The sequence below is a fragment of the Lichenostomus cassidix genome, chromosome 1, assembly GCF_008360975.1.
Source record: "Lichenostomus cassidix isolate B80296 chromosome 1, HeHo_3.0, whole genome shotgun sequence".
NCBI classification, from domain to species: Eukaryota; Metazoa; Chordata; class Aves; order Passeriformes; family Meliphagidae; genus Lichenostomus; species Lichenostomus cassidix.
In genome coordinates, this window is record NC_139479.1 from 55664349 (window position 1) to 55680687 (window position 16339).

A 16339-nucleotide genomic window follows, 5' to 3' on the forward strand; every position below is an offset into this window, starting at 1 on the left:
CCTGAGGCCGAATAGATGTAGTGGTTCTTCCTGTGTTAGGGCCAGTTCTATCTTCATTAGATTTGCTGCAACCTAAGTGTTTGCAACTTCACTTCAGGCCTCCTCTGGCCACTGTGGGTTGTTTTGACCTTCTGGTGTCATTACTAATTTTTTGTAAGGTTGGGTATTTTGTTGTTGAGGTTGTTCTGTTTATTGTTGGGGGTGATGATGCCTTTTTTTCCCAGCTCAATGTGTTTTTTGGAGATATGTTGCAGCCTACCAGCATGCTGTCTCTACAGTATGAAACATAAGTTTTGTCCCTGAAGAAACTGATAGCATAATAGGAGAACTAGGAGATGGGTCCTGAAGGCAAGAGATAAAATATTGCCAGGAAGTTAGAAGAAAATATATCCATATGAGCTTTTGGAGAGTATTGCTACAACTTACAAAGTCTGTGCTTTGTTAGGAAAATAGTATGTAGTCTAGGAAGTTAGGAATGGGAAGCACTTTTTAAAAAATTTAAACTGTGAGAAAAAGGACAGGCTCTTCTTTATCTGTTAGAATAGAATAGACTATTTCAGTTGAAGGGGACCTACAACAATCATCTAATCCAAAGTAGTCATGATGCAGGCACTTGCAATGCCCTCTAACTTTTTATATTTTTTAGCTAAGGACTACGTTTTCAAGGAACAGTTAGTATACAGCTTTCTTTGGATATGCAGTTACAAAAAAGAAAAGAAATAAATTAGCAAAATACAGTTGAAAATGAGTGAATTCTCCCAAAAATTAGCTTCATTTAAGAAAGAGACCAAGATAAAGTTGAATAAAGACGTACTTATTTGCTAATACCAAGCATCTAAAATCCAAAAATTCTTATGTAGGATGCCTCTTTTCCCTTTGTGTTACTGACATTTTGGGCATTTATGAAACTGCCTGGCAGAAGTGAGAGGATAAAAGATTATAAATTGCATTTTAGACAGAATAAGTTGGCAGACCTTGTCAATAAGTACCATAACTTTTTTAGGGATTGGAATTCCATCTCCATATATGAAGGTCATTAGAGGAGTTGACTGATTGCTTTAAAAGGATAGTGATCATCTTAGCAAATGCAAAGGAGGATCTACACTTCGTCTTCTTCAAGCATTTCAAAAGCTCTAATCCTTCCAGAGAAGATGTGGATTGTCAGTGTCTGCCAAGAAGATAAGCCATAGCCATAAAGTTATGTTTGTTCTTTGCATCAGTTTTCTGTAGGGAGAACTTAAGTTGACCCTACTGTATAATATTTGAAATGGAAGGACAATGTCAAATGAAGGAATCAGTAGAATTTTTTTTCTTAATATAAAATAAATAGCAATAAATCCCCAGGAGTAAACAGTGGTCATAAAACACTTGAAAAAATTTCAAAATTATTTCAAATAGAAACTTAATGGACTACGGAATCTTACATGAACTAAGCTAGCTGAAGACACAGAGGAATCATAGAACTGAGGAATCGTAGAATAATTTGGGTTGGAAGTCACCTCAAGCTTCATCCGGTTTAAACCCCTGTGCTGTGGGCAGGGATATCTTCCCCCAGGTCAAAGCTGAAAAGGAGTCCCCCAGTTTTTCAGAAGGGCTACGAGGAGGATCTGCAAGTCAGACTAATCTGCCAAAAAAACTGATGACGGCTAAATACAAAATGAACATGTATTTATTTATTTATTTAACAAAGACTGTTAAGGAAAATTTCTTAGGTAAAAAGTGGTTTGATTACTTTTTTTTCTGGATTAATATCTTTGAAAAAAATCTTTGTGTCAAAGGGAGGTACTGGCAGATGCTGACAAATCAGCAAGTGAAATTTGGTGATTGTAGAGTAATAGATTTGAGGGAGAAACACTGTATAAGAACTGATGCCTTAAAAATCTAGAAACAAAACAACACACTTTCGAGACAATATTAATATTGGAAGTAATATAAAAGCTGGTCTTTAACTGGAGGCCTCCAGGGACAAATATGGAGAAATGCCCATGTGACACTGGGCAAGTACAATTTTGTAAGTTTTGCAAATTAGCATAATTTTTAAGAATCCCCAGTTGGAAACACAGTTGATAAGGTAATTGCCCCTCCTGGTTCAACCTCTTCTGGAGCCCCCATCTTGCTATTAGCTCTACCTTGTTTATGTCTAATACATGGGAAAGTGTCTTGGGAGGGTAGCTCATCCTTGGTTCCCAGAAGAAGCAAGATTAGGACTGGGTCTTTGGAATGTGTTTTGTTTAATAGGAAAAATATTGGAGTTAGCTGGGAACTATATAACTATGTAATAATAGTCTACAGAGCTGTGAATATATATGAAGAATATATAAAATCAAAAATCATCTTGGCATCAGAGCAATTGGGAACAAATGCAGTTGAGAGCAAGCAGAAAACATAAATAAGATAGTATAAAAATCAGCAGTACTCTTACATCATCAGTTCTTCCATTACCCCATCTCAAAAAGTGTACTGTGGACCTACTGATGTGGCAGAGAATGGTGGCAGTGAGCAGCAGATGGCAATAGTTTATGCATAAGGGATATTTTAATAGAGTAATACTCTGGTGGTGGAAAAGCAAAAAATAAAACACAGGAAAAATACTTGTAATCTTGTGTCCCATACTCAAGGAAAGAGAGGAATATATTCTTTGTGTCTTTACATAACCAGGGTTCATCCCATGTGAAATACTGTCCAGTAGGTTAAAACATACTAACAGAAATGTTTTCTTGGACAGCAGACAATTAAACTGAAAAAGTGGAAGTATTTCATATAAGGCTTAGATAGGTAGCTAAAGATTGTGCATCAGGAGCTGTTAAGCACAGTAGTCCAGAGGTTGCTTTAGCTAAGAATGGCTAACATGCAGACTGCTAGAAACTGAGTAATACATCAGTTGAATTATCATGTTATATTTGCCAAGTTTCCTTTACTGCTTGTTTTCCCTAATTGTTGGGTATTGACTGCTGTCAGAAGCAGGCAAAATGAATATTTGGTCTTAGAATAAATCAGTGCAGGTAAAACCAACTGTTAAGATACAATTAGTGAGCTGAGACCATATGCTGACACCAGTAATACACATTTTATGTAACAGTAAATGGGGGTGGATGGGGGGGAAAGGGAGGGAGATGGAAAGCAGGAGGTAGTCCCCACCCATGGAGCCAGTGGCATCCTGTTGGTCTTTTTTCATCTGTGGCGGTGGGGTGTCCTGAGGTTGTTCAAAACTTTTCTCTATTTATACATTTTAGCAAGCAAAGGAATTAATGCTTTTTGGCTACACAGTTCTCTTTAACCAATATACTGTATTGGTTAAATGATTCCTTTACTTCTAATGCTAATTAGTCCTGTGCTCAGTCCTTGTCTTCCTTTGAGTTGGTACATTTCTTGGTTCAGTGGGTTGTGATCTTCCTCTGCCAGAATTACTTTTTACCCAATCAGAGCTGATTTCAGCACGGTTGCTGAGTTGGCTTTCCATGTGGCCCATAAATTCTGCATTCTTTGTGTCCATTATCAGTGATCCACTCTTCTCCCCCAGCTGTGCAAACCTCCCCCTAAGATCTGAGATAACACGCAGAAAATAGGACCACTTTTATCTTAAGTTCCTATCACAGTGACTTAATTTACAGTTCCTAGGAAGCATATTTGGGGAGGAGCATCTTCAGTGATCACAGTTGCTCATCCGTCCCATAACTTGGGGTGATCTTTGTTTGACCAGTGGTATGTGTGTTTGCAGTTGCTTTTTTTACACAGTTTTCCACAGTAGCAATTTTTGTCTGGGTGCATTGACCAGGATGTGCTACCCAGATCTCACCTCTGCAAGGCCTGGAGTTAGAAATACCCTGTGGCTGCTTTCTGTGCTTATCTCATGGCAAAGTCCTTCTGTGGCCTAAAGAGTGTTTGAGACAGCCAACTGTACTCTTTAGGTCCTTACACCAGCCATACTACATAGTTAATTACATTAGACTATTCAAATACAATATTTTGAATAGTAAATATGAACAGAAATAGTTTGCCCTCACCTCCTACCTGACCCAGCAGACAGACAGCAATTTCTAAACACCATAGTTGCATATGGTTTCTAGTCATGTCTGTGGACACACTAATTAAAGAAGCTCACTTTTAGAAAAATAGGAACTTAATAAATTACAAAGCAGAAAAGGTTTGATGTAAAGGTTAGATAATCCTGCACAGCATGATGAAACCTCGACCTGTCTTTACTTTTGTTCCTGTGACAAGGAAATGTGAATGGTGCTGATGTCTTGAAAAGCATGCAGCTCATGAAAAGAAACCAGCAGGAAATCTGAAAAAGGAAGGATAGTGCTTTGCTGAAAATAATTTTTCATCCTGAGTACAATTAAGCTCCATGGACAAGCAGGCTATTACATCCTGTCGCTAAATATCACAACCCAAAGCCCCCTAATGAACTGATTAGCATTCTTGTTTCTTTAGGAAGTCAGAGATATGCACAGTTGGTGCACTCTTTTATTGACAAAGTCTGTAATTATGAATATTTCTCCTATATATTAGATTGTATTAATTTGTGAGCCATCGTGTGTATGCTAGCTGAAAAGAAATAGTTATTATCACAATTCTTCTGTTTCCTTTAATTAGGAAAGTCAAAGAATATTGAATTGATATTGATCTAATGTATTAAATCCATCGATTTAAATGTTCCATAAAAAGCACAGTGAACAAAATACACTTGTACGTTCAAAATAAAAATTTAGTGGGTTTATGGAGAGTATTTAAATTGCATATTAAAAGTTTAATTAAGTGATTTAGTCAACATGCTCTTTATCAGTACAACTCACATCTTGTGATTTTTCAAGCAGCAGCTGAGAAAGTTTGAGCCTACTGATAAAAGTAGTGTTGATGGTGTTCTTTCACAAAAACTTATGGAACTAATACTGGAGAGACAATCAGTTGATTGCTGCCTTTCAGCTAGGAAAAAAGTCCTTTCTTTTGATCAATTCGCTGTTCCTTTGCCATTTAATTTGATTTGTTGACATTGCAGAAAGGGAAGGAAGGAACAGCACTTAAACTGAGTCAGATTCTTCACTACCAAATGAGGTAGAAGAAGCCATTTCAACTGCAGGGAAGGGACTGCTTGCTGCCTCCAAACTGTTGGTTACTTAATTGACCTTATAGTTTGAAGTTCCCCCTGTGCAACATCAACTGAATCTGTAATATGTCCTTGCATCCTAAGGACTTTGAAGACTACAGGACCTGAGTTCTTTATGTAAAAACAGGTTGTGTGTCGCTCTTTGGGAGAGGGTCAAGATGTTAACTGTGTGGACAGGTAATGAGATAAGGCTTTTGCAACCAATATAAATTTAATTTAAGTCTATAATTGGTTTAGTATCTGATCTGGACTTTAGGCATGTATTATAGCTAGTGCTGGTTTCACTTGTAATATATGATATGTACACAGTGGATGCAGCAGCTTTGTGTGATACAAATACCTGCCAATTTTTTAGTATTATAACATAGAGATAAGTAGGAGTGAATCAAAGAAAAGGTATTATTTGACAAGTACTCTTTAGAAGGTACTAATTTAAAAATCTAAACATTTCTATGTGTTTCTTGAACTATTATATTCAGATGCAGAAATTTTCTCTTTAACCTTGATATATATATATATAAAAAGAAGTCTCTCTGACATGTATTTTTTAGACAATTGGAACTATTTTCCCAAAATGTGGGAAATCCTTAACAGAGCCGTACAGCACTCACACTTCTTTTTCTTAGTAGAAAATAATCTGTTGAAATGGTTTGAAGTGACCTCAGAGTCTTTTTGCACCAGTCTTCAAAAGGCTTGCCATGTTTTTATGGAGACTGTTGTCATCTCAGTTCCATTCTGAAGATTCTGCTAAAATACAAGTGGTGACTATTGGGTCTTTTAAGGAAATGTTCAGTAGAGATTAACATTATTCATTATATTTTCTAGGGTAACAGCTGCTTTTGCTTGGCTTGATAAGCTGCACTATATTAGTATTATTAAAATCAGTACAAACTTCAGACAAGCAATTCACTATGAAAAGAGCTGCCAGAATATGCAAGACCAAACATACAGCAGTCAGAAATTTTGCCAGATCTTACTTGTCTCAGCCATGCATTGCTTTCGTGTTACATTAATTAGCAGAATGATCTTTAGTCCAGTGATTCCAAAAAGGTAGTCCATGAAGTGAAGCCACTTCAGAAAAAGTTAACATACACCAAACTTCTTGATTTCCTTTTCTTCCCACCTGTGTTGCAGCTCAGCTGTACTTCTGTCTTCATTCATCCAAAACCAATGAATTGTGTAGTTGATAATGCATATGTATCAACCTGTTCATAATAATTAAGTTGGGATTGCTGTAGTCAGTAGTATTCCCTGTTGTTTCCAGTTTAGCTAGAGCTGGCTAACAAAAGCCATATTTGAGGAGGAAAGGAAGAGGAGTTATTAAAAATACCTAAATTGAAGCACAGTCTCAGTAGAATGCCAAGAGCTTAAGGGTATCCCATAATGCAACAGATGGAAAATAAAAATCTCAGGATTCATTGTGTCTGCCATTGAAATACTAGATAGCAAAACATCTTGCCAGAGTACTGTATTTTGTGTTTAAAATTGTGCATCAGATGTTCAAGGGGAGTCAGTTTTTAACAGAATAAAATTACCCAGCTTATGTGGCCTCTGTCAACATAGCTGTAATTTTAGCTGTGTCTTGAAGAATATCACAGAAATTTTGTCTCTCACTTCCCACACTCTCCAAGTTTTCTTCTCAGGATATTGTCTGGAATTTACAAGGTGAAGTCCACATTTTACTGATAGTTCAACCTTTTGTTTTGTTGTGGTTTTGCTTCCTAGAAAACTAAAGATTTTGGAATGTTTCATGTTTGGCATTTATACATAGTGACAGCAAAGTGAATTTATCTGATTTTCCTTTACCCTTCCCCACTGCAGAAATAATCAGCCTCATAATTGCAAAAAACTATAGTTTTTCATAAGATCTGTTAATAATCTAAAAATCACCAATAATACGTAGCCCAGATTTTAAAATCAAAAGTAAACCAGATGTAGGAATTCCTTTTTCTAGTTTCACTCTTTTTTGTTGTTTTGGTTTGTTTGTGTTTTTGTGAACTGACATTTCTTTTGGTGGTCTTAGCTTATGTTTTGTCATGTCTTGTTTCTCATAATCCTTTTTTATATAGTCCTTGGGCAGCTTTATAGACGAACCTCTCATCAACTTTCTTGGCTTTCCCACCAATAGCTTTTTAAGAGTCATAATAATTTTTAAGAATCTCAAGTGTAAAGAGTAGTTTTCTGTGTGCTATGCACATCTTGTGAGCTAAGTAAAGGAGATTCCAATTGATGCAGAAGAAGAGAGGGCTGGCAGCATCAGTTCTGTTTGCGCTGTTGCCAGCCAGTCAGCACAGGCAGTCTGAGCTGCTTACGAGCTGCATCATGTGAAGTTACTAAGAGCATGAAAAGAAGCTTGTACTGGCAAAAGAGCTGTGTTGAGAAAGTCTGAAATTAGGTGTTTGAGGGGTGTTGGAAGATGTATCTTTTTAAATGGTTGAAATCTTAACTGTAGTCAGTCCTTTTTTACAAGACTGTCGTAATGGAGGCTGTGCTGCACTTACAGAATCAGCTAGTAGCCATTCGTGCCTAATTAGAATATTGTGAAAGTGCATTATTTCTCCCTTCCTGCACATATTTGAGGTCATTATTGTGTGAATTTCTGGCACAGATTCTAAATCACAAAAAGAAAACCACGAACTTCTTAACCTGATGTTTTAAAAGCAACCTTAACAAACCAGAAGGACAGTTAATAGTGAAATTGAAATGGAATTCTGCCTCTAAACAAAACTTTAAGAGGAGTGCATTACAAAATACCTGAAGAGTGAAGAGTTATCCATCAGTAAATTGTTAATGTGTACTGGTCATTAGTGGATTTCCCCAGGGCTCAGTATTGGGGCCAGTCCTGATCAACATCTTTATTGATGATTTGGACAATTAGTTTGAATGCACCCTCAAGTAAGTTCACTAACAACACTAAGTTGGGTGGGAGTGTTGATCTGCTGGAGGTAGAAGGGCTTTGCAGAGGGATCTGGGCAGCCTGGATCGATGGACTGAGGCCAGTGGTATGAAGTTCACTAAGAAAAAGTTCCAGGTCCTGTGCTATTCTGTTGGTCTGGATTTTCATGCACTTGATTAAAAACTTGGTGCTTCATAAAATGACCATAGTGTATTTAATCTGTAGTACAAAGTGTACAAACACAGAAAATTCTCTTTTGCAGTAGTTGAGGTGGGCAATTGAGAGTAAAGGTAAAATGGCTATTTCTTATTTTTTGTAGTGTTTACTACAGCAGGAAAATAATGGAACATAAATATTTGTTTAGCTACCATTCCATTAAAGTACACATTTCCTGAAGCTGCCCGACATAAGGAAATGACTATGTAGTATATTTTGTCTTTGAGCTTCTTTGGCAAACCACATTATCAGAAGTCCTGAATAAACATAGAGGTTTTTATTTTATTCGCATTATGCAATATTTTGATGCTGTTTATAAATTGTTTATCTTTTGTATAAGTAGTTTTATTGTTTTCTCTTCTATTTTAATTAAGTTTATTGACATTGCAAATAGCCTTAGAAAAAACATAAACAGCTGATGCAGCCTCCAGGAACAGCAATAAATGCATTGCTGTTACAATGAAGTTTTTTATCTTTCATGGTTTTTACTTTTAATACTGTTTATCAATATTTCTATTTTTACTCCTAGTGGGAACTATAGAATTTATTGATAAAGTATTCAAGCTGATTATTGTTATTTGTACCTAAATTCCATGTAAATTGTAATTTATATACCTAAGCATTTAGCTTCAAAAAGTAGACAGTGATACTAAATAAACTACATGGATGCTTGAAGTTAGGTTAGTTAAATACATTTCATTTCATAAGAAATTATGTGGTAATTGAATAATCTTTAAATTTCAAGTGGTTGAGATATTTTGATGGAAGTCCCTGAATTTATTCATAGGCCTAGTATACACAGTAAATTCTAGGAAGCATGTGCAGCGTGGAAGGAATTCTTTTGGTCCTTATTTGATGAAATAAAAAATGTGTATGACATACAAATCAATATTAAGTACAAGCAGTGTGTTTGACTGGATTCACTGAGTGTTCTTGCAGCCTTAACAGCAGGGTACAGCTTTCTAGTTCATGCCAAAGAAGATTTTCAGAAACTTTCACGGATGCATGAGAACATGGAAAAACTCTATCAAAACGTGATGAGGTATTATGCCATTGATCTGAAGAAAGTTTCAGTGGAGGAGTTTTTAACGGACTTAAACAACTTCAGGACGATGTTCATGGTACAATAAATTTATTTTATGTCTAATGTTTCTTAGAAGTTATATTTTGTAGCCTTATTTATATGTATAAATTTGGATAATAAGCTGATTTGTGTCACATCTGGCTACTTATGATTATATAGCTTAACTTACAGACTACACTCCTGCAGGAATATTGTATGAGCATGAGTTTTGTGAAGAAATCTGGAGGCATGATCCAAATAAAACTAATACCCATAGATCTGTAGAAATATTCACTTAGTCATTTTGCCACCTACTTATTGTGGCATGACGCTTATCATTACAACACACTTACTTACATTGCTCAAATGTTTCCCAGTCTTGTTTGCTGTTTTGCTTGGTTGGTTGGGACTTTTAATGATTTCAGACAGGTCCAAAGATATAGGTGGAGAAAGTTACTTCTTTCACCATTACTGAGAAACAGTTTGAAATTCATATGTCCATCAGTTTTGAGGAAAGTACTTAAACTGGAGCCCATATTTAGCAAACATTTGGAACATGTAAATATTACTAAGCCTCTACTACTTTAGAGTTTAACAACTAAAACCCTAGAAATTATTCAATAATTTCTTGCTTGGAATAATTTGCTTGGCAAATTACACATGCCAGATTTTTCAACAGGGGCATTGACTGTGTTTTCCTAACTTGATCAGTGCCTAATACAAAACTCAATAGTCTGATTTCAGAATGAATAAATATTACAAAGGAGTTGTATTAGTTTAATTTCTGACATTTAAACCATACCTCCCATGTAAATATTGTAGAATTCTAAACACTTCGGTTCATGTTGAATTGGAGGCTCTAAGGAAGTGGTTGTGCTTTGCATTAATTTTTCCATATTTCTTCTCTGTGACTGTAAAATTGGCACTGATGCTAGCCTCTATTTCACAGCAGTGTCATAAAGATAGATTAATTAACGCTTCAAAACAGTTAGGTATTATTGATGAGCATGATAGAAGAAACCTTGAGGAAAATTAATAACTCTGTCTTGCAAAGCACAGTTTGAAGGCTATATGGAAAAGATGTGTAGATAAGGCATGAAACCCCCTATTATTCAATGACACTAACCAAAGTCTTGAGTAGCTGCTCAGTTTTGAGACTTCTCAGAAAAGATTTTTGGAATGCCTAGCAAGAGCCAACTGAGCTGATTTTCTGGATTGGTCAGTATTGGTCTTGATTACTGACAGAAACTGAAGGGGATTGTTATCCTAGAAAGTTTAGATCAGAAGACTTGTAAATTTAGTGCTGAAATATCATTTGGTTATTAAGAAGCCCAAACTAAAAGACCATTAGTCACCAGTAGGTATGGGAAGTTAAAGTTCAGTCAACTTGTTATGCAAAGTTGATGATTTACATGAAGTGTTTTTCTACTTATAATTATTTTTAAAAATTCTTAATTAATGAAAATGTTTCAAAAGTTTTTTAAAAACCCTGTGTTTAAATCTGGAGCCCTAGACTTCAGTTTCATAGCTAACTTTGAACTGCACTTTGTATTTCAGTGTTATTAGGTAGCTGCGACAACATTTATTCGCACTGTGAGCAGCAAATCTGGAGTACAGTTACTTGGCCAGATGCAAAAAAAAGGGGTGAGGCATGTTGCCTTCAATGCTTTACCTTCCGAAGCTAAATTCAGGAATTTAGTACAGTCAGTGGAACATCTTAGGTATCAGTAGTCTCTGTTAATGTCCCTCTGTACTTTCACAGCATCACAGATGCTGCTAACAAGCTCATTTCTTTCCTTGGAAGGATAGTTTTCAAGATGAAGAAATTGTCTAATGGTTAGCATTTTCCTCCAGTTGTAGGAAAGGGAGCAAAGATGCCTTGAGGCAACAGCTGTTCAGTCCAAGAGAGTAGGCTAATCATACTATATAGAAACCCTTGCTCTGATCAGCTCTAGGTTGCTCTGCAGCAGAGAACTTTAAGAACCATAAAAAGAGCAACCAAGTAAGAGCATTCACTAGACTCTATTTTTCCTTTTTATGATGCAAATACTTAAATAAAAATTAGAAACAGCCCTGGCAATCACAAGAGAGAACCCAAGAATGCCTCCAGCTTGGAAAATCTAGGTCTTGGCATTCCACTTGTGTTTTGTATGGAATACAAGAATGTGTAGGATAGAAATTGGCCTTAAAGCATATTTGTATGTGAGTTTGAGTGTCTAATCTTGTGTTTTAGTCAAGGGAGATGCATACTTAATATATTTAGTGGAATTTGGAGAGATGTTTCAAAGGAGATATGGATAATAGAAGCACCTAGTATTCTGGTGAAGTCTCTTAAATAGTACCCAAGACAACATCAACCTGAAATTTTAAGCTGTGACACAGAATTTGGGGGAAAATCACCGCCCTGTTAGAGAAAGGCTGGGGACAAGGTGTGATACTCCGAAGCATCTAATTCACACTGAATGTGAGGGTGTGAGCTATTGAGTAAGGCCCACTTATTCAGTGTGTTTGGAAAGAAAACACATCTGTATTTGAATGACTGCAGTATGAGGCTGAGTCCTACAGGTATGATTTTTGGGGAAAAAGTAGATGCAAAGTAGAAATTTTCTTGGTCACTCTGTTAGGAAAGTGTGTAATGCCTGCCAGTATTGTACTTGTCAAGTACCAAGTTCCATTTGAATTTTATCCAGTAGTTTATCTAGTAACTTACTCTACAGAATGCCCAGTCCAAAAATCAGCAAATAATTTGTTAAAATTAATTCAATCAAAAATTTTAGCATTTTATAGGATGCTCTATCTCTTTCCCGTGTATCAAGAAATTTGTCAGAGGTGACTTTGGAGGAATCACTGTGAAAATACAGTTTTGCTGTGTATAAAAAATGTGTTTCATTGTCCTTCTTTTTCATGATGGAAAGCTTATTCTTCTTCAGTTATCCAAAACAGATGTTTCTTCACAAACTTTATGGAATATTTTTCTTCCCTCTTCTTTTGGTCATTCTCTGTGACAGTGATACTGCAAACAATGCCTGTCTGTGCAAGTATTGCTGTAATCCACACTCATCTGTGCTATATAATACATTTCAGTCCATTATTTTTTTTCTGAGTACAGTGTGGATGTTCTTCCTCTGAAAACAAATGAGACATTAATTTTCCCTGCAAACTTGCAGCTTTTGCCTCAGACCTTGTGAAGATGTTAGCCATTTTGTAAGAGAGGACACTGATATATTATGAAAGACAGGGCTCTGTGTAACTGTGTTCTGAAGAAATAAACTTTCTGCAATGAAGAATAGGTGCACTTTACATTTAATGCAAATATAAATACTCAGAGCACTGAGAATTACCAGTGTGCACAGCTAACACTAAAATAATAAAAAGGTAATCCTGAAATATTTTTGTTAAAAATATATTTAATGTGATACAATTCTTTTGCTTAATGTGTGAATATGCAAAATTTTTATTTCAAAACTCTGAAACCCATTGTTTTGTTTTAGCTTCATTGGAAGTTTTGGAGTACATATTTATAATTCAAAATGAACGATATTGTATGGATATTTACCAGAAGACAAGAATTTATAAACACAGTGAATTAATGCATATGTTGATAAGAATAAGAAAAATGCAACACTGTTACCCAGGCAGCCTTGTTTTGCTTGGTACAGTGGCAGCATGAGAAAGAAAAAGTGTTGAAATTAGTTTAGAACTACAAATGGTAACATACAATTTTGTAGAACAAGGTGGTTAAGACTATTTGAATTCTTCCTACATTAACGTGTATTCTTGCTGAATTCATAATGCTCATTTGGGGGAACTAGTATGCTTTTAGTGTATTTATTCTGAATTTGCTTACTTTTCTGAATAAAATGTAATTAATATAGAATGCAAAATACTTGTTTGATTTAATAAACTAAGGTTAGTTAGGGGATATGGTTTGAAAGCTTTTTTCTTTGTTTTTAAGCTTTGGCTTTGTTTTTGCTGAGACTTCCATTTTAATGGAACTCTATATTACTTTTTTCATAGCAAGCAGTAAAAGAAAATATGAGAAGAAGGGAAGCAGAAGAAAAACAGAGACGTGCTAAAATAGCTAAGGAGAAGGCAGAAAAAGAAAAACTAGAGAGGCAACAAAAGAAAAAACGTTTGTTAGAAATGAAAACAGGTAAGTGATGTAGAAAACACAATTTACCAAGCATTTTACTGAAGATAAAGGTGCTATTTTTTCATTATCTGAATATGCTATGAGAAAAAAAACAAAATAGATGAATGATTTTTCACTGATTAAAGTTTTCAGCAAAGAGGTTTTTAAATTTTGGTTTTTTAATGAGCTTTCCTAGTTCCTTGAGTTTTTGAATTATAAAATAACTCAAATTGCTGCCTTTTATTTTTCCACTGGAATTGATTGAACCTTGTGTGACCACGTGTAAGCTCAGTTATTCTCAGAACCCCTTAATGTTACTTGAGAAAAGACATTTTCCAAATCACAAAGCTGTTTTCTTTAACTAAGGTTACATACTCATTTTTGTACTTTTATGAGAATAAGCCTTTCCTATATTACTTTGTATTTTTCTTTGAGTATGTCAATTGTTATTTCAACATGTCCCTATTGAAACGCCTGAAAAAACCCCTCAGCCATGCATTTTTAAAGTTACTCGTGCTATGTTGTCTTTTGTACCAAAAGATATGGCAGATGCTGTGAATTCTCTGTCACTAAAAGAGATGTCTGATAATTCTCTATACTCCTGCATTTTATCCTAGACTGAGCTTCTGTAGCCCTTCAGAATGATACATGACTTACTATGTAAATTGCCATGAGCTACTCTTTTTTTTTCCTGAGCAGATCTTGTTAAACAATTCCCTAACTAAGCCCTGGTTGGCACTTTTGGCATAAATCATTATCTGTCTCTTGCAGTTTTCACTAATAGCCAGAGTAGGTGTGTTAAGTTTCAGAGATGCTTCAGACCAAAAGTCTTTGATTTATTTTTGTAAGACTATCCATGTTTTCAGGTGTGAGTCTAAAGCTTTCTCCTAAGGTGGGAAATCAGGTAGCTGCTTTCTGAACATAGCATTTCAAGTTCTTTAGAGCTACAATTCAAGAGCCAGTCAGAAAACCACCAGTGACAATGTCTTCAAAGCTCACAGAAGACAGAGGCGGCTGCAGAAGACTAGGAATGGGTAAAAGTGGTGTCTGTATTTATGCATGGTTTGAAGTGTTTCAAAAGAGATTTCTCTCAGACATGTTGTATGTATGACTGATAGCATTTTGGATGGAAAACTGACAGTTTTGTAGTGAAAGTTAAAGCTGTTCTCAAGTCCTGTTCTTCATAACACCATGTTCAGGCGTCCCAGAGTACAGGTGCCAACGTTGGAGACTTATGTGTCATACACCCGCACGCGTCTGTAGCCCTCTGGTACTGAACTCTACTACTTCAGCTAATGTGGCAGGGAACTAAGTACTTGTCCTCTACTCGTGTTTAAGTAGCCTGGGCTTTTGAGATTCTATACAATGCAAGTGTACAGAAAGATGTTTCTTGTCTTGTGAGTCACCTAAAGTTCTGTTTGGAATGTGTGGTCTAAACAGTAGATAGTAAAAGATGATGTTAGGATCACCTCAAGCTATGAATGTCTCAAGTCTGATATTCACTAAATTGGGCACTGATAAGTTGTAAGGTTTCTTGTGCCTGTTTGCAACATATTTTAAGTCTACTGGAAAATCCGAATTCTGGGAGTGGAAAGCACATGTGGTAGATTTGTTTGTCAGGGAGGACAACAACAAATATGTGAGAAGTGGGGTAGTTGGTTTTTTAAAATTATGATTACTAATATTGTTATTTGGACAATCTTACCAAAATTGTATTTACAGTATTTAATTGAAGAGGCATAATGTTGCTCTGATTTTTTGGGATTATATAGGCAATCAAAAAAATATCTTTTTTTCCTTTTCCCCCTTTTTTTTCCTAGCTATAGCTAGTTCATCGAATGGCTGTCTTCTCATTAAGAATCTGTAAATCATTACAAAAGGCTTACATCTGATCTGCTAAAAAATTAATAACAAGGTCCTCTCTGTCAAAATACCTAAACACGCTAACCTGGAGGGTGACTGTGGAGTAACTGCTTTTTGCTGCATATTATTTCTTTATATGGTAACTAGATCAGATGTTAGATTTGTAGGAACATTATTACAAATATAATAAAACTCATTGATATCACCAACCCAGAAGTTACTTTTGAGGTTTCAAACACATTCATACTTGGAAGAAGAGAAAAGAGAGTATATATGCTAAATGGTTCTCAAATATAATTTTGTCCCGATGGATAGATCATGGTGTACTCTACATCTCAACTATTTTTTTTTTTTTCAGTTACATGGCTTTTTAACTGAAAATGACTTGAAGATTAGGAATGGCTTTGTATCACTGTACTGTGTGCTACTTTGTGGTTTTTTAACTGTTTCTCTTAAACTTCTTTTGAAAACTCTAGGAATCAGCAACAAAAATAAAAAATCAAAACAAAACCAATCAAACAGTAATCCAATCCCACTTTACTGGGCTAGTTGTCATTAACAGCACTGGTTGTGCTATTATCTTATCCTTGTGTGTTATTTGTCATTATCAATTATAATTAGTTCTTAGTACAATCAATCACTCCCTCTACATAGTCAAAGCCTTAACATCTGTGTCCTAAATTTAATGTTAATATAAAATCCCATTCAGTTGATACTGTAGTATTGATGATGATGGCTACCAATGATGGTCCTAGTTGAAAAGATGACATATTGAAATTTGCAAGGTTTGCTGCAATGGAAACTAGAACTAAAATGGAATTTTTTTTTTTTCCTACCGTCTTTCTTTCCTTCCCTGTGCACAGTTTGGCATCTCATTCTTTTGTAAAATGATTTAGTTTCTTCATAGTTCCAATCCTCTTGTCTATCTTGTGTTAGAGGATGTAAAATGCTTCAGGGGGTGTTGATTCCCCAGGTCACAGCAATGCCTTTGATTTTCTCTTCCTTAGCTGCTGCTTCTTTTCTTAAGGTAAAATCAGTCTTATCACAGTGCCTTTTTCAGTG

At 35.6% G+C, this 16339-nt stretch overlaps 1 protein-coding gene across 5 annotated transcripts in view; it reads left to right on the plus strand.

Annotated features, from left to right (window-relative positions):
- DIAPH3 (diaphanous related formin 3) overlaps positions 1-16339 on the plus strand; it is a 203797-nt gene that overhangs the window by 118304 nt on the left and 69154 nt on the right. For all 5 annotated transcript variants that reach the window (XM_085058778.1, XM_085058806.1, XM_085058787.1 and 2 more), the window contains 2 exons: positions 9176-9340; positions 13300-13435. In XM_085058778.1, coding sequence (XP_084914904.1) covers positions 9176-9340; positions 13300-13435 — 301 coding nt within the window. The remainder of the gene's footprint in view (positions 1-9175; positions 9341-13299; positions 13436-16339) is intronic.